This window comes from Aristolochia californica, unplaced genomic scaffold, assembly GCF_029961685.1.
Source record: "Aristolochia californica isolate CCGP_79_NKW_82.1479 unplaced genomic scaffold, dmAriCali1.0.hap1 SCAF_12, whole genome shotgun sequence".
In the NCBI taxonomy this organism is placed as follows: domain Eukaryota; kingdom Viridiplantae; phylum Streptophyta; class Magnoliopsida; order Piperales; family Aristolochiaceae; genus Aristolochia; species Aristolochia californica.
In genome coordinates, this window is record NW_027181793.1 from 18,948,152 (window position 1) to 18,971,528 (window position 23,377).

The following is a 23,377-nucleotide window of genomic DNA, read 5'->3' on the forward strand; positions in this document are numbered from 1 at the left end:
GTTTATTTTGGTTAATTATTTGTTTAGATATATGTTATATTTAAGTATATTATAAAAGATTACTCATTCTCTTGTTTATATCATACTTTTCATTTGGGGGCACTAACATTGGAATTTGTTTTCCAGTGCACTTGAACTCGTCTACTCCAAGAATGAGTTGAAGTTGAATTAGAGGGGGGGGGTAAGTAAGTCAACAAAACGAAAATTTAAAGTTCATCTTCATCTCATGCATCTACATGATCTTCATATTCGAAATGGGTGTTAGTGTGGATAAGTTCATGTCCACTAGAAAACAATTTCCAGTGCTAGTGCCCCAAATGAGGAAAACGCAGAAAATAAGAGAATTAGTAATTTGTAAAGTATACTTAATTAAATTATAATAATTAAATATTAAATTATATAAAATAAACATGATTACTACACGAATAACTAATTTATGTATAACTAAAATATATTAATGTACTAATTAATTTAATTATATATTATATTAGTTAAAGATTATTATTTATTGTACATTAATACAATAATTACGTGAGTCAATTAACTATGCACATGATTAATCATAAAAAAAAATAAATAACGTTAAAAATGACATAAACGAATATAATATATTTAAGTTATTAATTTATTGATAATATATGGTGTTCTTTAACATAAAAAAGTCACGATTAAACACGAAAAATCTATCAAATACTAACTTTAACACACTATATATTTTTACATGTTATTAATTAAAAATATTTTTCTATTAAATTTAAAACCATTGATTTTATTAATTATAAAAATAAGTTAATTAAACTCGGAGCTCAATTAAATTTTTCCTAACTTAGGAAAATTTGATGAACAGTGCTTCGTCTTCCTCTTCTCAGCGCCGAACAGTTTGGGAGATCGACTTCTTCTTGTCCCCCTCGCCTAAACAGTATTTCGAGCTAACTCGGACTAGGTTGAGGCAGCTCGGGCAAAAAAGTTTTTTCCGCAAGATATCGTAGTCTTCGAACAATGAAGGGTTGTGGCCAGCAGGGGCTAAGTCGGACTAGGTTCCGCAATGAGAGAGAAAATATGATTAAATAACTATAAAAATTTTGATTAAAAGATATAATTAAATAGACAGAGTTAAATTTTGATTATTTTATTAAAATTCTATTTCTTATATTTACCAGACTGCCACTACTGACGGGGTCCCAGGGTTTAGACCTTGCGATTCTGAGATCAGGGGCCTGTCGGGTAATATTCTATGTTGATCCACAGGCGGTTGGGTTGCCCCCAGATCCGCGAAATCGATTGCCCTTGGCGTTGGTAGTTGACTCGTGAATCAAATATCGCGATTAAGTCTGAAAATATCGAGAAAAAAATACATGGATCGTGATATTTTAACCATTTTTTACGATTTCACATTTATTGCCAACTAAGTTTCGCTCTTCCTCTCCATCTCCCTCTCTTTTTCTCTGTAACCCTAAAATAATTCCTTTTCCGTTCGAGGGAGGGTTTCTTCTATTTTACCTGGGAAAATAAGAAGAAGTGCATCTCCATTTGTAACGGGTAAGGTCATTTTTTCTTCTCCTTTGAGAGGCCTTTTTTTCGTTTTTGATTTGATTAAATTAGTGCGGGTTCTTATGTTGGTTTTTGTTTTTGTGCACATTTTGCCTGCTTGTTATAAAACAAAAAAAGGATTATATGTGGTAGGGTGTTTTAGAGTGTTTTATCTGGTGCTTTTGATTAATATACGCCTTTTATTGTATAATTTGTTTGATCTGCATTGACGTTCCTCATATTTTTTTTCAGGTTTTCTTTTGTTCTCAGTTTTTTCAAAATATGATTTATTCATGATTTTTGTTCTTTATTTTCTTGTTTCCGTTTTTTTTCTTCTTAAGAGCTCTTATGTTCTTTGGTACTGAATGGTTTTTCTTAACGCGCAACGTTTTTTTTTTTTCTTTTCTATTTTGATTTGCAGGTTACTCAGAGGAATTGGTTTTTGTAGTTGAAGGTAATGCTCTCTTTTTCTGGATATCAGGACTGTGCGGATTGTGTTGTTTTATATTTTCTCAAGAAAACGGAAGACTTACAGGGGGAACTGCCAGTTGGGGTCAACGGCTTTATTCTGGACACAATTTGTATTTTATGTTTTTTATGTTTAGTTATAACTGGAGAATCAAACAAATTATAGACCTTTACCTTGTTTGAATCTCGGAGGGTTTTTGTGAATGTTATGTTGGTACCAGCTTTGAAGTCGATTAGCCTAAAATAAACTGTAACCTCTTCCCTCTTTTTGTCTTCAACCTGAGGACTTGGTTTGAACAACTTATACTGGTGACACGACCAAAATTATATGCATATGCCGGTGAACATAGATAATTATCTAAGTTTCACTGTCACCAATTATGAGCATCAGGTCTTCCAATCTTTACTAGCTCTATTTCAGTGGGAACATCATTATACGTCCCCTTGAGTACAGATTTCTTGAAAAGATTATGTTTACTGTCACCTTTTTCTTTTTAATTTTTTCACTGAGTACTTAATTTGCCGACCCAGTAATAGCTAAGTATTAAAATATCATGACCTTTCTCCCGTAAGCCCTACGACACATTAGTTGCTTCTGTGACCTATAATGTGGAACAAAAGTCAGATGGCATTTCATAGTTGTTTCACTTGTGGATTTCTGTTACCTGTTAATTAGCAATTCTCCGGGGGAGATGGTGAAACATCTGCTCTATAAAGCAATAAAGAGAATTCAATGCAATAAATATTTTTGCTGGCTATTGAATTGGATGTTAGGAAACTTGTTGATTCAACTTCAATTTGTAGTTTCTTCTCGTGTGTCAGATACTTTTGCACTTGCTGGCTTTGTGGGTAATTTTTTTCCCATTGGGGTTCTCTTTCTTACTAGAATTTCTCAATTTCAAGGAACAGAGTTCAGCTTTAAATTTTTAATTGACAGTTCCTTATTGTTGTTCACTTTGGTGTACATTTATTGCTAATTGTTCTTTTGTCTCTTGAAGTTTTGTTGCATTTACATGTTTCTTCTTGTTCTATTTTGTTTTATACCGTGTTGCTTAGTTCCATTTGAAATGCATGAGAAATTTGAGTTGCTTTAGTTTTTTGTTATTTTTTGGGCAGGTTTTCTTGTATTTATGCTTATGGAAAATTCCAAAGGGACAGCAGCATACTATAGAGCATTGACAGGGAAACAATCCTTTCTTCCTCCAAAAAGTCCCTTTCCTAGTGTATCCCCATCATATCCAGATTATGGTGCAAGCTCTTCAATTGGATCAAAAGCCATTGAAAAGCCAAGAAACGGATCTAGGGCACACCAACGTACTTCCTCTGAGAGCTTTCTCATTGAGGAGCAGCCATCTTGGCTTGATGATCTTCTCAATGAACCTGAGACACCTGTGAGAAGACCTGGTCATAGGAGATCATCAAGTGATTCTTTTGCGTACTTAGAAGCATCTAATTCTGGCAACCTATGCCAAGAGGAGTACCATTGTGGTTTAACATCCGTACCTTCATTGAATTCTCTGGACTTTGAACATTTTAGGGAGATCCAGCAAGCTTCATTACGGGCTGAGGCTAATTCTTTTGAAAGACAGATAAATAGGGGGCGCAATCACTCTTTAAATTCTAGGTCCTACTTTGGTGTCCTTCCATCTTCAAAAGATAGAAATGCACTCCAACATGCAGGTTTGTCATGTACAACAGGGGAGCTAGATGTGTTGCCATCAACTTGCACTGAAAAGCAGGAACAAGAGGAATCTTTTTCACGTGATGTGAATGGGTCTGAACGAAGGGATGGATCTCATGTGAAGTCTTCCTCATCTGAGGCTGACCCAAAACGAGCTAAGCAGTAAGTCGTCATCTTCTTGTTCTCATTGGTCCTCAACACACACACACACACACACACACAAAATAATAATAATAATAATAATAATAAAAATAAATAAATAAATAAATAATAAATAAAAAAATGATCCACGTGATGGATTCTTAGAGAACAGCTAGAAACAGGGTTAGGGTGAAAGCTGAAGTTAAACTGTTACTTATAAAATTGCACAAGTGAAGATTGATGCATATATTTAGCAAGGAAAACTGTCTGGAGTCTGTGTACTCGTATGAGAAATAGTGATATTCTACCATTTTTTTCTTTCTTGAAAATCTTGGTTGTGACTGCAAGATTATTTTATCCTTGTAAATCAAATTGTTCCCCCTCTCCAGTCCTTATTGTTTGCTCCCATGCATAAATTTTCTACATAATCGTGGCTCCCCCCTTCTAAGTGTGTTGATGAAGAAAGAAAGTAATTTATGAATGGTAACTTTCTTGAATAGTTCATGCTAGCATCCAAGCTCACATCTCTTTACTGTACAAGCTAGAAGAAACATGACCTCATTTCCCTAACTTGCAAAATTACTCTTAGTATTGTGCCAACATTACCTCTTTACATCTGTGGAGAAGCATTGGGTTGTTTGGTTCATTGCATTGTGTCGTTTCCAAGCAGTTTGATAATCTTATTTAGACAATTAGTTTCATTTACCTTAGGTTATTTTGATTGAGAAAAAGTTCCACATTAAGAATTGTTTAAAAAAGTTAATTGGTTACAAGTTTGAGCAATAAGCCTCCTAAGTGAATAATCATTTTGGTATGGATCTGGATTCAACCCAACCATGATATTAGAGCAAAATATATGTGGCCAAGGCCTAGTTTGTATTTCCCAGGTTTTTTGTGTATTGTGGGTTCCATTAGGTGGGAGTGTGTTGTGCTCCTTTGGGAGTTTGTGCCTACTTCTCAGGCCATTATGGGTAAGTTTGGACGTGAGAAGTGTCAATTAGGTAAAAGTCGCACATTAAGAATTGCTAAGAAAAGTTAATAGTTTATGATGCTGAGCAATAAGCCTCCTATGTGATTGGCTATTTTGAGATGGAACCGGACTCAATCCGATAGTTTACATTTCTTTGTAGTCACCTAAAAAGAAAAGGAAAGTCAAATCATAAAGTTTATAGAGGAATAGTTGTCAGTTTTAGGTGGTTCCGTCCACCACTGATGAGTTAGGTACTTGGTTTTCCACACTTAACAGACCGGTCTTTTGGGTTGTATTGGCTAGGCGTTTGACATGGTATCAGAGCTGGGCACCACGATCCACGTTCGAATCCCGGTGGCAGCGGTAGGGAACGGGAACGGTGGGTGTCAGAGTTAGGTGGTTCCGTCCACCTGTGTGGTTTTGTCCACCACTGATGGGTTAGGTACTTGGCTTTCTGCACTAAACAGACCGGTCTTTTAGGTTATATTGGCTAGGCGTTTGACAATAGTAACCTAAAGACAACCGAAGATATTTTTATTATTTTTTTCTCTCCTTTGTTTGCAGTTTTTTCTATCCCTCTTATTGAATGCATGCATTACCCTGAAGTGATCTCCTCCCAATCAGATAATGACATCTTGGTAAAAAAATTAGTGAATGGTACTGAGGAATCTAATATAAAATCTCTCCATTATGGATTTAAGAGCCCAAATGAGATCAACTTGGACAAGCTTGATCATGCTCTTCTCCTTTTTTCTGAGATTTATTTTTTGTTGAGATGATAGAGTAGAATGGTGGACCTATTTCTAGGAAAATAGTGGAGAAGAATCTAATTTTTTGTGGATATTACTTTTATGAATCTTGAAACTCACTTCGAATTAATTTGGAGTTTGACACATGCTTGAGTATCATTGGCATAAATGATGTAGAGATTATTACTTAGCCTGCTGTGAAAATCTGACAGCCATTTTCTTTTGCTAATTGATGTGACTATCTCTTGAATTCCTGTTAGTCGACAAAAATAACAAATACAACACTCAAAGTGAAATGGGTGGTTGAAAAGAGCAAGCGAAAATGAAATGGGATTTTGGTACATATATCTAATAAATGCTCCATTAAAAAATTGATATTGTAAAAGAAATGCTTTAAAGCACCCTAGTTGATGTTCATTCTAGACCATCCCTATGAGAAGTTATTTTCACTAAAAACACAAAAATAAATAACTAATTAAATAAAATTGTAGATTGAGTGGTAATGGTGCTACTGGTTCATCAAACTTATTGTGATTACCCCTTCAATAAAAATAATAGTTGAGATTTGCAAAGCATATTTTTGAGAAAAGGACATTCAAACTGCTTTTTTTTTTTCGATCTATAAAAATATTGTGATGTTCTATGGCAGGCAATTTGCTCAACGGTCTCGTGTTCGGAAACTTCAATACATAGCAGAGCTGGAAAGGAATGTCCAAGCATTGCAGGTAGGCCTGTCTAGGTGGCACTCTATGTATTGAAATTCAATATAATGGAATGCACGCATAGTTTCAATTGTAATTGGTTATTACATCTACCCTTTGTAAATAGTTTGGCATGGGCTAATTGGATTGTTAGTAGGGCAAAATTTGTCCCCAACCACTTCTTGTCACCATTGGGGTCTGCCGCTATTCTGTGCTTATGATGTGATTGTTGGTTCTTTAAAAAACATGTCCTTTGATTCAACTGTTTATGTACGATACTGCTGGGTAAACTTGCATAATACTTTGATTTGTTGTTCAGAGTATCTTTTGTTCTGCTATTGCAGGCTGAGGGATCTGAGGCTGCTGCTGAGCTAGAATTTCTAGACAGACAGAATCTCATATTGAGCATGGAAAATAAAGCTCTGAAGCAGCGATTAGACAGTTTGGATCAGGAGCAACTCATCAAGTACTGTAAGTATTCCATATTGACATCAACATACAACAAATTTTTTATTCTCTAGAGAACTAAGGGCCCTGTTGGTAAGCCTAAAGGTGTTCTTTTCCATCATAGAAGTTAGTATGCTTCCATTAAAGGTGCACACAGTAATCTTTTGCTTTAGTATTACTTTGTCAGATGGTGCAGAGTATGGCCTTAGATCCTGGCAAAGAGTGGCTGCACCTACTAATTTTTTCATTGCTAGAAAAGTTTGAATATTTACAATTTTGACAGTTTTCTTCATTATAATTCAGTATAGCCATCATTTCCATTTTCTTATCCATTGCTTTAAAACTCAGCTGATATTGACATCAAGCATGATTCAAGAGGGCATTGGAGAAGTGTAGAAGAGGAAGAAATTTAGTTTTAACTTTTGAATTTGGATCTATTAGGAAGAAATTTAGATTTAACTTTTGGGTTTGGTTCTATTAGGAAGAAGTTTAGTTTTGACTTTTGGATTTGGATCCATTGCCCAAGTTAGAAAGGTGTAATGCTGAGGTCGATTAGGCCTTTGGCTTAATAGCCCCATTGGAGGGTGGGGGGTAGCATTGTTCTAGTGTGAGTCTTGGATTCAAGTTTCACCAGTATATAGGGTTCAACTCTGTGTTATAAAACTTGGACCGAATCAGCCCTTTGAACCGGGTTCAACTAGATTCAATTCCTTGCTTGGGTTATAGGCTTGTAAGATTTGGGAAGAGGAAAAAACCTGGTTGACCCAGCTGGGCAGTGATGTCGTTATGCCCACACATTGTTGACTGCAGATCTATTTGGCAACCACCACCAGAAAGGACAGCCCCCTCCCCCTTTTTATTGGTCAATAGCTCCTTCCCCATTGGCGAGATGGGATGTTGAAGCTCGATTGGGTTGAGCAGACAACGGATCGGTCACTGAAGATGCACAGGCTGTTTCTGCAATTCTCGATCTCATTGTAGGATAAGTGGCCAAGTTTTAGACTTTAGAGAGGCACTGAGACTAGATATTCAGAGAGATGGAGCTGATTATGGAAAGAGACTAGGGAATGAGTTAATAACTGTGTGGATTTAGTTTTTGAGTTTTGGATTTCTTAATCTAGTTCTTTTTGGTGATTTGCATTTGGCATTAAGTGGAAGATCGGTCTACATAGAACAATCTATCAACCAGTGGTGCTGACAAAAGAACGGGAGAGGGATGGGGCTTTGCCCTCCCTCCCTGTTCGTAAAACTAGATCTTCTTCTGTCAATTCAACTTTTTTGAAAAAAAAAATTATTTTATGGTGTTACTATGATGTCATTCTGGTTCAACCAGCTTGAACCTGGTCGCGTTTCGGGGTTAGTGATCGGGTTGATTTTTATAACATTGGTTCAACATGCAAAAATAAAATAAAAATAGTTTTTTTCTTTTTTTTCATCTGAAATGGTCCTTAATTATGTCAGTTCCTCTATGTTTTCATCATCTAGTTGATCCATTGTGTTTCCAATAATCTTGCAAATGCTGTGAATCTTTTTTTGCATAAGTGGCCTTTATGAAAATGTAATGTTGGAGAAATTTAATATCTTCTGCTATGGTTATCCAGTGGAGCAAGAGATGCTAGAGAGGGAGATTGCTCGACTACGAGCTTTATTATATCAGCAGCAGCAACCACAAGCCCCACCTCAACAGTCGCAGCTAAAACAGCATCAGCAACAGCAGTCTTCTAGCCATCATCATAGGCGCAGTAGCAGTAGGGACTTAGATTCCCAATTTGCCAATCTTTCTCTGAAACAAAATGAGTCCAGTTCTGGCAGGGACTCTGTCAGCGGGCCTCTTCACATTTGACTCAATGGAACCAAACCCTTGTCTTCTCTGTTGTGCTGACCTTTTGACCTACGAACTTGGCTTAACTGATTCCAATGTCTAATTCATATCAAACCCGGTGAGCCACTGCGGAAGTTTAATGGTTTCCGGCTGGTGTGATTCATCCGAGGTGATTGGATTATTGTAGTTTTATGCTCCTTTCTTTTCTGTCATCCCAGTGATAATTCTGTCCTTAATCCTACTCCTTTCGTCTGTATTTTAGTTAATTCCTAATTCCCATTTCATGTTGGGGCTTTCAAATCGTAAACTAATGGAGCACTGAAGTAACCTAGCTGGAAATTCCATGAGAGGGACTCTGCAAGAGTTCGCCAAGATTCTCTGAAATGAAGTGAACAAGGTGATCCGTTTAAGCCATGTTATCACAAAAGCTCAAATCGTAAACTAATGGAGCAAAAAGAAGAAGAGAGACAACTTTTTTAATGATAATTATTTATACCTCATTAATAGTTTTGTAAAAATTTCAATATATATTACTATTATTTTATTATATTAAAATTTCTTTCAGAAAAAACGTCCAAATTTGTAATAATTCATTAAATCATACCATAATTGTCTCCATCTTTTTGCTTAAGAAAATACCCGGAAGATCTGGAGTTTTAACCGTTAGATTTGTCGTAAAGCACAAGAAAGCAAAGAATCCCATTTTCTTCAGAATCGACCTTTTTCTGCACCTTTCTTTGTAAGTTAAAAGTTGAAACAGCTCACGCCTCCCAATTCCAAGGTACCTTCCAAGCACCGCGGAATCAATTCCAAGTTTTTTTCCCTCTTAATTCAATCCTTCTTTACTCTTCTCTTCTTCAGATTAGTACAGTTTTTTTACAATCTGTCTTTCTGCAACTATTATGGCGGACGAGCAGAGCTCCGTCCATAATCCTGTCGGACACACGGTGATCCCCCTAGTGAACAAGCTGCAGGATATTTTTGCTCGGCTGGGGAGCGCGTCCACCATTGATTTGCCACAGGTGGCCGTCGTGGGGAGTCAGAGTAGTGGGAAGTCTAGCGTGCTGGAGGCGCTTGTGGGGAGGGATTTTTTGCCTCGGGGGTCTGATATTTGTACTAGGAGGCCGTTGGTATTGCAGCTAGTGCACTCGCCAAAGGGTGTCGAAGCTGGTGGTGATGAGTGGGGAGAATTCTTACACTTGCCTGGGGCGAAGTTCTTTGATTTTGCGGCTATTCGTGCGGAGATTCAGGTTAGGAGCTCTTTTCTCATCTGTTATGGAATCTTGCTCTTTTGTATGAAATTTATTGTTGTAGTCGAAGAATCCTCTTTCTCATTATAGTTTAGTTTCATCGGATAGGAAACCTTTTGGTTGCATAAGATAGCTTATGGCATCTGTTTGTGCATTGTTGTCGTCTACTAATATAAGGGTAGAGTTCTATCTCTTTTGTTTGAAATTTATTGTTGTAGTGGAAGGATCCTCTTTGTCATTGTGGTTTAGGTTCATCGGATAGGAAACCTTTTGGTTGCATAAGATAGCTTATAGAATCTGTTCATACACGGTTGTCGTCTACTAATATAAGGGTAGACTGAAGGTGTTATTTAATTTAATATTTGCTTTTCTCCATTGTTTGCCAATCTTGCTATCACTTTGTCATGCCGAAGTTTTTCTTTTACAATGAATGAATTAAATGCAGTCGATTGATATTGTTTTCATTTTTAGTATCAGCTTCTTTTGCTTTGGAGCAAATTTTTGTTTGTCATTGCAAGAGGTATCTGTGATTATAGAGTAAACGGCACCTGTATTGCTTGCTTTAACTTGCAAGTTGATGCGGAGAGTGCAGCTGTCTCTTTATATTAACTGCAGTTTGAACTCATCTGTACTCGGTCTCCCTCTGATGAAATGAATGTTAACTATCTTTTTTGCTTGAAAAAAAAATTCACTCGTTATTAATGCAAAATGTTTGTTGAGGTCATCTTATGATCATGTCCTAAGCTGCTATTACATCGTTCAAGTTAACTTGCAGGCTGAAACAGAAAGGGAAGCTGGTGGAAACAAGGGAGTTTCTGACAAACAGATTCGTTTGAAGGTGTTTTCTCCTAATGTTCTTAATATCACTTTGGTGGACTTGCCTGGAATTACAAAAGTTCCTGTTGGAGATCAACCAAAGGATATTGAAGGACTAATTAGAACCATGATTCATTCTTATATCAAGCATGAGACCTGCATAATTTTAGCAGTAACACCTGCAAATTCAGATTTGGCAAATTCTGATGCCCTTCAGGTGGCCAGGGTCGCTGACCCAGATGGTATGTTCCTCATGGCAACACTATGAATTATTAATTGTTCAACAGCAAGTCTTCATAAAAAAAAAAAAAAAAAAAATTGTTCAACAGCAAGTGAGAAAGTTTGATGCTTTAATGCTTTATTTTATTTATTTTATTTGAATTAGCTGTTCTGCATGAACAACTAATTGTTTCTGAGGCTTGATTACAATGTCCTTTCTTGCTAGGTCACAGAACAATTGGCGTAATCACCAAAGTAAGAAAAATCTCTTTTGAATTCCTTGGTATCTTTTTCATTGTTTCTAATAAGATGGTACATGTTGTTGAGGTATGACATTCTGAATTTCTATGTTTTGTGGCTTCAGTTAGATATCATGGACAGAGGTACTGATGCTCGAAATTTTTTGCTTGGCAAAGTGATTCCCCTTCGACTTGGTTATGTGGGTGTTGTGAACCGCAGTCAGGAGGTAATCCTTTCCTTTGAAGCAGTCAGTTGCATGCTCTGTTTAGAATGACTGATTGTTTCTGAATTATTGATTGTCATCAACGTCTTGATGCTTTAAAAGGTATTCGCAAAAGTCTATTGCCATGCTGTCTAGAAAATCAGTCAGTTTGGTATTCAGTTTACTGATATTTGCATAATTAGGAAAAAGGAAAGCTGAATGGCCTACTCTGGCCAGATGACCAGAATTCTGGCATGCAACCACTGAAAGTTCATGGTGCTGCAGAAACGCTCTAAAAGAAATTATTGAAATCTAATATATGAGATTTGGGTAAAAAAGTAATTTTTCATCCACTTGTTAGTATTTATTTGGGTTTCATAAGCCTATGAAGACAAAACTTTTAGTTTAAACATGCTTCTGTCTTTTTTAGTTACTAGGGCTGTCCATTAACTGCTGTATTACTTTTTTGCCAATGAAATGATCGAGTTTCAAATAATAACTCTGTCTATGTTTTTCAATTATCATACTTTTTATTAACTAGCTTTTTTTGTCGAATGAAATAGCAATGTTGAAGTTAATGGGTGTGTGTTCCCTCTGTTACGATTTATTAAACTTACTGAAAGATAAGTTTCTTGACAACAACAAACTTTAAGGGGGAAAGATGTACCTCTTGGTGACTTTCTTGCTAATGACCTATCTTTTATTATGGAGATAAGGTATAGATCGGCAATGTTTGAGAGATTAAGTGAGCTCCTTGAGAAAAAAAGATGTTTAACTTTTATTTATAATGATAAAATAATAAGCCATTTTGTGGGTATAAGGAGGTGGAAATGCGCCTACATGAGAAGGCTAAAAGAGTTATTTTTTAAAGTAAATAAAAATTACTCTTTAAGAACTGAGCTGCTATGCAAAGTTAGCTCCAAGTTACTCCTGATGATGTTGTTACATGGCAAGAAATGAGCTAGTGACTTCTTGCATTATTTGACTGTATTCCAACAAACTTTTTAATCTGCTGGACAATGATGAATGTGCATTTTTATGTTTTCCCCACAATTTTCTATTGTATTTTAGAGTAGAGGAAATGGATAGAAAGAGAAATTAAGAAATCAATGTTAATGAGAATGGTGAAAGGGTAGATTTATGGGGAATCACATTGGAGGGGATAGGTACATGGCTGTGTTTGGGATCATGGTTGATGGATTCTTAGAGAAGAAAACATGTTGCACAGTACCTTAGAAAAAAATTGTTACTGGTGTTTTCTCCAATATATCCTCAACAATTTATTGAGTGCTGTTTTGCAAGTTGTGGTTTTTTTTTTTTTTATTGCATGCATTTTGATGTTAACAAAGCTCCACTCTGTTCATTTTTCCTTGAACAGGATATTATATCCAACCGAAGTATTAAGGAGGCATTGGCCTATGAAGAAGACTTCTTTTGCAGTAAACCTGTATGAAGCAGTTAGACAATGTCTTTGAGTGGTCTAGATCTGATTCTTGTAGCATTTCAGTTTGAAAAAGTTTTAGGTACTTAATAGTATGATTGCAGGTGTACCATGGGCTCTCAGAGCAATGTGGCATCCCTCAACTGGCTAAGAAGTTGAATCAGGTAGGATCCCAGTATGGTTTTACAGCAAGTGGATTAGTATCTTAAAGGAAAAAGAAAATAAAAATGTATCTTCACTTTAATCTTAAGGTTATACAGGATAAATCAGAGTTTTTGACACCACATCTTCCATTTAGTTGTAAATTTGGTGACTATGCAGAGTAGCCTGATTGTTTCTTATCACTTTGTTTATACCTGATTGTTCTGAATATTATTTTTGCAGATACTTGTACAGCATATTAGGGCAGTTCTTCCCGGATTGAAAGCTCGGATAAGTGCTCAATTGGTTTCTGTAGCAAAGGAGCATGCTTCTTATGGGGAAATTACTGAGTCTAAGGTATGGTTTTGTCTGTTAGATGCAACTTTTTACTTGTTTGTAGGGCCAAAATTAAAATTTCAATATGCAGCATGTATTAGGGTTTATCTATAACATGTAATTCTCTTATCCTATGTGGTTCTCTTATCCCAGTGTGTATCATTGCAAAAGGTTTTACCGCTTTTTTTATTCAACATTTCTCTTGTTTTGAATTTCCAGATGTTGATGTTTGATATAGGTGCATTTTCTTTGTTTATTTTTTATAGGCTGGTCAAGGAGCCCTGCTTTTGAATCTTCTTACAAAGTATTGTGAAGGTAAATATGGTTTTTCTTGCTTTAGCATTTGCATTTTACCTCCCTGCATTACATTATCATGTACTTGAATCTTGGATCTTTTTGCCTAGTTGCCAACCACTTACTTGGGATGTGCACTGATTTTTTAAGCTTTATTGTCTTTATTTTTCATGCTTGTAGTAATTGCATATATATTGTGTCGGTTTTCTGAAAGATAACAATTTCGATAGAGGTTTTCCCCTTAAAGTTCTTAGCTTATTAGGGATAAAAGGGTTTGGCTGAACATGTGATGTTTTTCTCTCTTTCACTCTCTTTTGGACTGGACAGAAGAAGGCTTTAATTGTTAAAGTGAATGGAAATGAGCTTGTCTTTGCTTACTTTAGTCCTATTTGGCAAAATATTTTAGTAATTTAGTTTGATGTACAGATCTTATTCTTGTTTGTCTTGATGTGTATCTTGAGCAAAGTAAATAGTTCAAGTAATTTCTTTTTGCCATTTTTCCTAGTTACATTTTTTTTATTTTTAGATTCTTCACCAATATGCAGAATTCTGACTCTTAATATCTGCTCATTATTCTATAGAAATTGGATATTAGTGGAACTGACAGTCTATTACAGCATTTTCTTCTACGGTGGATGGTAAAAACGATGAAATGTCAACATCTGAGCTTTCTGGCGGAGCACGGATTCACTACATCTTCCAATCAATCTTTGTTAAGAGTTTGGAGGTGAGTTTAAAAGATTTTAGTGTCTAATTTCTTGTTTCTTATATAATAATGAGACGCCATTGACATGTTATTGGTTACTTTATTTCGAATGGGAAAATTTATTTATTTATAAAAGAAAATACAAAATCTGTGGTTGAGTTGGCCGAAAGTATACTTAAATAGTTACAAAAAAAAAATTGCAAACAAAATATATTTCTACAATGTGTTCCTGATAGTGACAACCAAACTTTGCAAATCAGCACCTCCTTTTTCTAGTGAATCAAAAATTGGATTAGCTGTCTGGTGTACATCAGTCCAAGAGACATGTCTTGTTGAAAGCAGCTTAGCTATTTGTAAGAAGTGATTATCAAAATGCCAGGGAGGATCAGCTACTCCTCTACTCCAAGTAATGACAACTAATGAGTCACCCTCAATGATAATTGCTAATATGAAATGCTGTGTGTGTAACTGCACACCCTGAAGAAAGGCTCTTCTTTCAGCTTTGGTTGAATCTTCTTCTCCAATCGGTCCTGAGTATCTGAGCAATTGGACACAGTAATGATTTCAAATTACTCCACCTATACCTCCTAATCTTGGATTTCCCTTGCTTTTTTTTTTGAAAAAAGTGTGAATATATTACTGAGACAGAATAATACAAACCTTACTAAACAGGACCTTCCTCCACAACAAGCTGTTGGAGAAAAACACATTTTTTAGCCTGACTATCCACCAAGTGATTTGCGGATCTAGGAATATAATTCAACTTACATTGTATTTGGGAAATTAAAGTACATATATCATCAAAAAGATTCCAATGCTGCCATGGGGGTTTGCATGTCTTCTTACACCAACTAATAACAACTTGTGAATTGCCTTCAACAAATAAAGGTCCTTCCATTCTCTGATGAAACAGCTTCAGGCCATTGAACAACCCAGATAACTCGGCAATTGTTGAGTCTGATATGCTGAGTGGCCCGCAAAAAGAGAGGAGCAATTTTCCTTGGTCATCATGGATAACCCCCCCATATCCAGCTAACCCAGGACAACCTAACGCACTTCCATCAAAGTTTAATTTAAAAAATCCAGCCGGAGGAAGAGACCAAGTCTCCATAGTCGGAGGGGGGGGGGGGAATTTGCAACAAGATCCCAATTCTCACGAAGAATGATCCCTCCAAAACTTTTGAATTCTTTTCTCATCCGAATCCAAGAGATGACTTGCCCCACAATCTGATTACAGAGAATATAGTCAGGAAGGGATTTGTTATTAAACCTTCTATTATTCCGTTCTTTCCAAAGGCCCCAGATAATGTGACCGACGCTGCAGGAGATTAATAACTTTCCAATTTTAGGGAGATTAACCTTAGTAATCGTGTGGATTGTAGAAAAGAGATTTTGGGATGAACAATAGTGCAAGCCAATTTTGTTGATGAGATTTGTCCATACCGAGTGCGCATAATTACAATGCAAAAGTACATGATCCGCAGTTTCAGTGGAGGACATGCAGAACGGGCAAAGAGGATCCAAAACGTGCGTTCCCCGACGAATTAGCACATCCGATGTTAGGATTTTGTTTTGACATGCAGTCCAGATAAAAAAATTTGCTCTCGGGGGTACATGTAGGGACCACACAATGGCTGATGGGTGACAAGATTGAGCATGGGAGGGGGGTAGAAGAGCTTTATAGGCAGATGAGACAGAAAACGTACCTTTGGGACAAAGTGTCCATATCAAGGTGTCTGGGCCATTTTTGGCACGGGCCGAAGAAAGATTCGTAATGAGTTCGGCGGCTTCAATAGTTTCTGCTTCTGTGAGCCCTCTACAGAGATTTAGGTTCCAATCACAAGAATTTTGTCCAACAGTAGAAATATAAGCTTCCTTGTTTCTGGGTAGAGAGTAGATTTGACCATAGCAAGAGTTTAGACTTGCCTGACCTATCCACCAATCTGTCCAAAACCTTGTCGTACTTCCAGATCCAATATAACACTTGACAACGTTTTTGAAGACAGGCAACAACTTAGCAATTTTTTTCCAGATAGGAGATAATCTGTTATACCTTCCTCCTTCAGTCCACCATCCCAAGAATTTATCTTCTTTACTCGCCACCATGTTTCGCCAAAACAAAGATGGGGTCATGTTGAATTTCCAGATCCACTTCAAAAGCAGGGCCGAATTTGTTGTTGCAGTGTCGCGAATTCCAAGGCCACCCTCAGCAAAAGGTTTACATATGTCAACCCATTTTACAAGGCAATATTTTTTTTCACCATTTTGCCCACCCCATAAAAATCTTCTTTTTAAAAACTCTATTCTCTTCCTTACAGAGGTTGGGCAACAGTACAATGATAAAAAATAAGATGGAGTACCATGTAAACATGACTTAATCAGAGTGAGTTTACCAACTTTAGACAAAAACTTCCCTCTCCATGAAGCGAGCCTACCTTCAAGCCGTTCAATGACTGGGTGCCAAGAAGATTTTTTGGGTAATAAAGGAGAAAGGGGGAGGCCCAAATACGTACCCGGAGAGGAGGCAACTTTACAACCCAAATAGTTTGCCATGGAATTAAGAACCAAAGGATCAATATTGAAACCCAGAATGGAAGATTTAGACCAACTTACCTTTTGCCCAGAAGACAACTCAAAGAGGTTCAATAGAGCTTTCAAGTGGGATACTTGAGAAAGTGAACTTTCTCCAAAAAATATAGTATCATCAACATATTGCAATAGAGGAATGTCCTGGTCAGAATCAGTCGAGATAGGCTTAAGACAACCAGTCCGTTTGGCAAATCCGACCATAGAAGCAAGATGTTCCCCCATGAGAGTGAACAGAAATGGGGACAGTGGGTCACCTTGTCTTATTCCTCTAGTAGCTTTGAAATATCCGCAAGGGGACCCGTTAACTAGAACAGAATAATGTGGGGAAGAAATACAACTCCTCATCCAGAATTTCCACCGAGTCCCAAAACCCATTCTATCTAAGAGATAATCAGTTAGCTTCCAATTTACTTTGTCAAAGGCCTTTTCAAAATCTATTTTCAGGACGAATCTTGGCTGTTTTGATTTTTTGAAAGTGTCTAAGAGCTCGTGGGCAGCCATGGCCGAATCTAGAATATTTCTGTCTCGGATAAAAGCACTTTGGCAGGGGCTAATAATTTTAGGGAGGTGGGTCCGAAGGCGGTTGGCTAGCAGACGGGCAATGATTTTATAGTAGCTTGTAGCTAGACTTATAGGTCTAAAATCCTGAGGAAGATTGGCAGGGGATTTTTTTGGGATAAGGGCAATAAAAGAAGCACCCATTGCCTTATGAGTAATGCCAACTTGGTGAAAATTTTGAACGAACGCATAAACATCTGATTTAATAGTATCCCAATACTTATGATAAAACTCACCATTAAACCCATCCGGGCTAGGGGCTTTATCCTTCGGGAGCCCATAGCAGCCAGTTCAATATCTTCTATGCTGAAGGATTTCCCTTGCTACTACCATCAAAATTTAGTTTTAGGACTCCTGCAGGTGAAGGAACCCATTGCTCCATCTGAGTTTGCTTTATTGGACAACAAACAGCAATCTCTTTTGGATCTCATCTTAAAGCCACTGTGGTATAGTCAAGTCACTTGTTAATTGGGCCCAGTAGAGAACTAAGTAAATTGAATTCTCAATTACAGCCCTCAAAGCATGTTCCTGGTTATTTAATGTTCTGTCATTTCTCTAACCACACAGTCCATGTCACTAAAGCCCCTACAAGCCTCCGTAAGATCTTGGGCTATATGGAAGGGAGCCACTGGTGCCATAATTTGAGACACAGTGCTTGGCAGGAAAAAATCAGTATAAAGAGGCGGTTTCTTTGATCTCCCCTCCTTTGCTGTGACTTGCCTTGTAGTGGGCTAAAGCGCTTCGCTCGCAGGCATGAGTGCTTAGACCGTAGCTTCCTAGGGCCCAATCCCATATGCAGATCTATAGCCCGTTGAACCAAGACAAGAACACTTGACTTTATAAAGACCTTTCATAAAGAATGGGGTGATTGCTATTGATGGGGGAAGGGCGGTGGCTTGGGAAGGTAGCTTGGGCTACGTAAAGTAAAGCCAGCAACGCAAGTTAGCTGAAACTGAAGCAAGACAAACTCTCCTTGTTGAAAAACAGAGTGCTTCGAAAGGCGGCTGGCCCCTCCCTTATAAGTCACACATAGGGTTGGCACCGTTGAAGGTGTTTAGGGAGCCAAAAGGTTACCCCATCATAACAATAACTGATTGAAGCAAGGAGGCTGGAGGGTCATTGATCCCGAAAGCTATTGAAAAGGTATAACACATAAGAAAGGAACCAAGCTTTGGTAGAGGAAAAGAAATAATTTTGGCTAGCCATCCTTACAATGACCTCAGAAAATAGATAAACCAAAACGCCTCACATAAGACTTCCATACTGCATTTTGCAAAAGTACAGTGAAGTAGAAAATGATCAATAGATTTGTCCACTAAAGTGAAAAAGTGACATGATGTATCAGGGGACTGGAAACCATGCTGACATAATTGATCACTTATTAAGATTCTTCCTTAAAGACAGTCCAGGGAGAGCCTTTAACCTGTGGTGGGCTACTGAACGTCCATGCCAGAGAAGGACAGAGTATTAATGGGTCTATTTGTGAGCTTACTGTAAGAGGAAGAAACAGAATATGTGCCAGAAGATTCTATTGCCCATATTAATTTATCCTCACCATCGCACTTATAGGAAGTAACATTTTGAAATCTTGACCTCCGTATCGATGTCATTACCAGCCATATCAAGACTAGGTTCCTACTCAACAGAATCAAAATGATCAAAATTCTTGGACTGTAGAATTTGGCATACATGTAGCACAATAAGGAAGTGGATATGCTTGAGATAAAGGTCTGTGACCAACCAAGATATCATCCCAAAACCTTACAAAATCACCTGTTTGTAATATCATATATTCTGTTTGAAAAAGCATAAACCAACACAGATATGACACCATAGAGTGGAGTGCATTGTAGAAGAGAATCTGTGGGGGGGCAACTATTGGGAGAACTAATAGATCTCCACTCTCTCAAAAATAATAATAATAATAATTATAATAATAATAGATCTCCACAAAGCTTTCTTTTCTGAATATGCTTGATTGAGTTCCTGACTACGACAAATACCAACACCTCCCTTGGCTTTTGGAATACAAACTTGTGCCCCAGTTCACCTAATGGTGATGGTTCCTATCTAAGATTCCACACAAATAAAAACTTATATCCCAAAGCTTCTAACTTTGAGGCCACTGACACCGTACAGGGCAATAAAGAGAGAAAATAGTTTGGCAGACCTGCTAATGTTGACTTAATTAATGTAATCTGTCCTCCAAAAGATAGCATCTTACCCTTCTATGTGGCAAATCTTTTCTCAAATTTTTGAATCACCGGATCCTACTAATTTTGGTCATTCTCTCTGTAAAAAGTGGTAGCCCAAGACAAGAAGAAGGCAATGTGGCTACATGGCAGCCCAGTACTGAGACTATTCTAGAAATCTCTGAACTGTCCATATTGATTCCAATAGTAATGGATTTACTCCTACTTATTTGTTGCCCTGAGATAAGTTCAAAAATAGCTAGCATGACCTTCACATTTAGCGCTTTGTCCAATGTTCCATAAAAAAACAGACCATATCATCTGCAAATTTGTAGAGGAGTAGAAAGAGGAGAAGATTGTGCTGTAGATGCTAGCCAATCTTTAAATAATGATTCATTTGAATTTTTTGTGCCTTGCTTGTATGACATGCTTGGAGTTATGTTTATTTCTCACATTCGTACTTGACCAATTATATCAGTTTTGAATGGGAATATCTTTCAGGGTGTGGATCCATGCCAAGATTTAACTGATGAGGACATATGCACTGCTATTCAAAATGCTACTGGTCTTAAAAGTGCTTTATTCGTGCTGCAGGTGGTAGACAGTCCTTTATTACTCAAGTGATAGTTCTGTGCAATATATTTTTGTATTTGTTGTCTGACCTACATAAAATCTCACAATTTTGTTTAGGTGCCATTTGAACTTCTTGTTAGAAGACAGATAGACCGGTTGGCAGATCCAAGCATTCAGTGTGGAAGGTTTATCTATGATGAACTGATTAAGGTGCTAGTGGATCTAGATTATCCATGGACTGGTTAAAAACTTAATTTCTTTCCTTTTGTGACTTATTCTTCAGCTGAGCTTTTCTTTTTTAATTTTTTTATTTTTTAAGTGTGCTGACAGTTTAATTGAAAATGTATGTTTAATTAACACATTCTGTCTGTGAATCTTATTTCAGATGAGCCACCATTGTCTTTCTACTGAACTGCAGCGGTTTCCTGTTCTCAGAAGACGAATGGAGGAGGTTATTGGTAGTTTCTTGCGGGAATGTCTAGAACCCGCTGAGACGATGATCCGGAACATTATTGCAATGGAGGTAATATGGCTTCTTTTAAATATACGAAGAAGCTATAACTTTAAGAATGCTAGGAAAATATTTTACTAGTAAAGAAGCTACTCCACTTTTTTTTTTTGCAGTTTGTGCTTGTTATTCATTGCTTGACTGAATTAATTTTGTAGATGGACTATATAAACACTGCACACCCAAACTTTATTGGTGGAAGTAAAGCTGTGGAACTTGCACACCAGCAAATCAAGTCATTAAGGTTACCCACATCATTGGCGAAGCCAAAGGTCTTACTTCACAATTATCGCATTTTTAACATAGTTGTTCAATGAGTTCTATTGGTTTTGATTCTGCTCATGGTTTGACATTCTTGGATTCAGGATGGGCTTGATAATGATAAAGTGCCAGCATCTGATAAAACTGCCAAATCCCTTTCTATTCTTTCTAGATCATTGGCAAATGGCTTAATTAATGATCAGGTAACAGGTGATTGTTTAAGTTACATGTTTTTTTATCTTCCATCATTCTGTAGGCTGCCTCTATTTTAGAGACTTGAGTTGCTTTTGTTGATTTTAATATTTTCTGTGGAAATGATGAGTAGGGAGTTCGACCCCCTGCAGAGACTGAGAGGCCTGGACCATCTGGTACTGTGAACTGAACTAAAATTATTAGTTGATTGTAAACATATTGCATTTTAGTTATCATATTATGGGCATCCACTGACTTCGCGGTGAACCAGGGGCTACCTCTGGATCAAGTTGGGGATTTTCTTCAATTTTTTCTGGGACAGAGAATAAGCAATCTGTGAAAGAAAGCTCCGCAAGTAAGACACATAGTGAACCTATTTACAGCATGGAGCAGTCCTCCTCTACAATCCAGCTGAAAGAGGTTATTTTTTGTTCTTATGCACATGGAAATCAGCAGGCCAATTCCATTTGCAGTATATTACTGACAAGTTTTATGTTTGACAGCCCCCTTCTATATTGAGACCTTCAGAGAACCACACAGAGCAGGAGTTGGTTGAAATACTAGTAACCAAGCTTTTATTGAAATCATATTATGACATTGTTAGAAAGAACATTGAGGACTCAGTACCTAAAGCAATCATGCACTTTTTGGTGAGTTTTTCCGTTGCTTATAGTTTTTAAGTTTGAGGTGTTGTCATACATATTCAAAGTTCATGACAATGAATATGGAGTAAAAGTTTCATCAGAAACGTTGTGTGTACTTCGTAGATTATTTCAGAAGCATTACTTTAGAAGTCAGCTACAAAATACTAAAATTCAAGAATATAAAGAGTTGATTTAGTGGTGACTCACTTTATATGCTTCTGTTGTTCTTTACCATATTCTTATCTTCCAATTGTTGTAGATACTTTTTGTGCTGCAAGTGTGTGGAGTTAAAATGTTTCCTTTATTACATTCAGATAATTCACACAATGAATTTTATGCTATTTTCAGGTGAACCATTCAAAGAGAGAGCTACTCAATGTCTTCATCAGGAAGCTCTACAGGTAAGCCTACAAGCGCAATCAAAGCTTCCATTGATGGTTGAAGATGCATCTTTCCGTTAAGACTTGTTTGTTTTCCCCTACTGGTTTTTTTTTTTTTTTTTTGAACCAGATTTATCAGTACAGCCTGATTGTCATGTTTTCTTCTATGAACAGAGACAACCTTTTTGAGGAAATGCTGCAGGAGCCTGAGGAAATAGCCATAAAAAGGAAACGAGTTCGAGAAACTTACCAAGTTTTGCGGCAAGCTTTTAATGTGAGTTCTTGTCTGAACTAAAAATCCGTTACATGCTCCACTGTTTGCTCTTTTCTTCCCCTCTTCTATCAAAACTCACCAGCAGAAACATCCTCACATGCAGAGAGTGATCTTTTTGTATTGCACCATTTTTTATGCGTTCAGTATTCTAACCAGATGCTGACTTGCTTGTTTTTAGACATTGGATGAACTACCACTTGAAGCAGACACTGTAGCAAAAGGTTACTCACTTGGCTCAGAGACAACAGGTTTATCAAGGTTGAATGGACTTCATTCATCATCCTTATACACAATGAGCAGTGACTTCTCAGCATCTCCCAGAAACCCACGATACAGAAAGTCGTCCCATGGGTGCAACCATCACCATTGCACTCAGATGCCAATGGAAATGGACCCCATCTAGGACTGGGATCTTACCCTACCATTGTTTAAAAGCCTGCTTTACAGTTGTTTGCCTGTGGTACCAAGGTACAATTTTTTATCCCTTTTAACTAAATGAAGTGATCATGAAAGTGCCAAATTAATACTTCAGAAACTCAGATATCAACTTCCTTTGTAGTATATTTGATTTCTTGCTGAGTAGTCTGAGTAATGTTGAGGAAAAACTAACAAATTATGAGTGGAGCAGGTGATCCTGTCTAACAAGAGCTCACTTTACCAAGTTCTATGGGTTGAATCTTTTATCAGCTCAATCATCTCCATGGCCTCACAGCATTGATGTTGGCAATTGCCATTTGCCAACACCTAATTTTGTCACCATTTCCTAGTAGTCTTGGATTATGTTATTCATGATTTTACTGGGTCAAATAAAGAAATGTTCTTCATGTGATATTCTTGTAAATATGAGGTGTTCCATTATCTTCAAATAAATGTTTATATTTTATTTATATTATATTATTTATTCAATGCATTATTTTCCAAATATTGTAATAAGTATTATTTTCAATGGTTAGGCATATTCATCACTCCTGATCTAAATCCATTGAAAACAGCTTTGTGCATATGTCAAATTTTAACCCTCTCCTTTATGTTGTTTTCCCTTATTATTCACT

General features: G+C 37.1%; 1 protein-coding gene and 1 pseudogene across 2 annotated transcripts; both read left to right on the top strand.

Annotated features, from left to right (window-relative positions):
- Window positions 1–1,267: 1,267 nt before the first annotated feature.
- Window positions 1,268–8,763, top strand: LOC137945671 (uncharacterized protein At4g06598-like). 2 transcript variants are annotated; one of them, XM_068791639.1, is made up of 6 exons: window positions 1,268–1,539; window positions 1,952–1,984; window positions 3,115–3,841; window positions 6,189–6,264; window positions 6,585–6,711; window positions 8,289–8,763. In XM_068791639.1, the coding sequence occupies exons 3-6, from the start codon at window positions 3,129–3,131 to the stop codon at window positions 8,528–8,530; spliced, it is 1,158 nt and encodes a 385-aa protein (XP_068647740.1). In that variant the 5' UTR covers window positions 1,268–1,539; window positions 1,952–1,984; window positions 3,115–3,128; the 3' UTR covers window positions 8,531–8,763. The 2 variants fall into 2 exon arrangements, with proteins under 2 accessions (XP_068647740.1, XP_068647741.1); XM_068791640.1 differs by lacking the exon at window positions 1,952–1,984.
- A 532-nt stretch (window positions 8,764–9,295) lies between these two features.
- On the top strand, window positions 9,296–23,348 carry LOC137945508 (dynamin-related protein 3A-like; annotated as a pseudogene).
- Window positions 23,349–23,377: the final 29 nt, after the last annotated feature.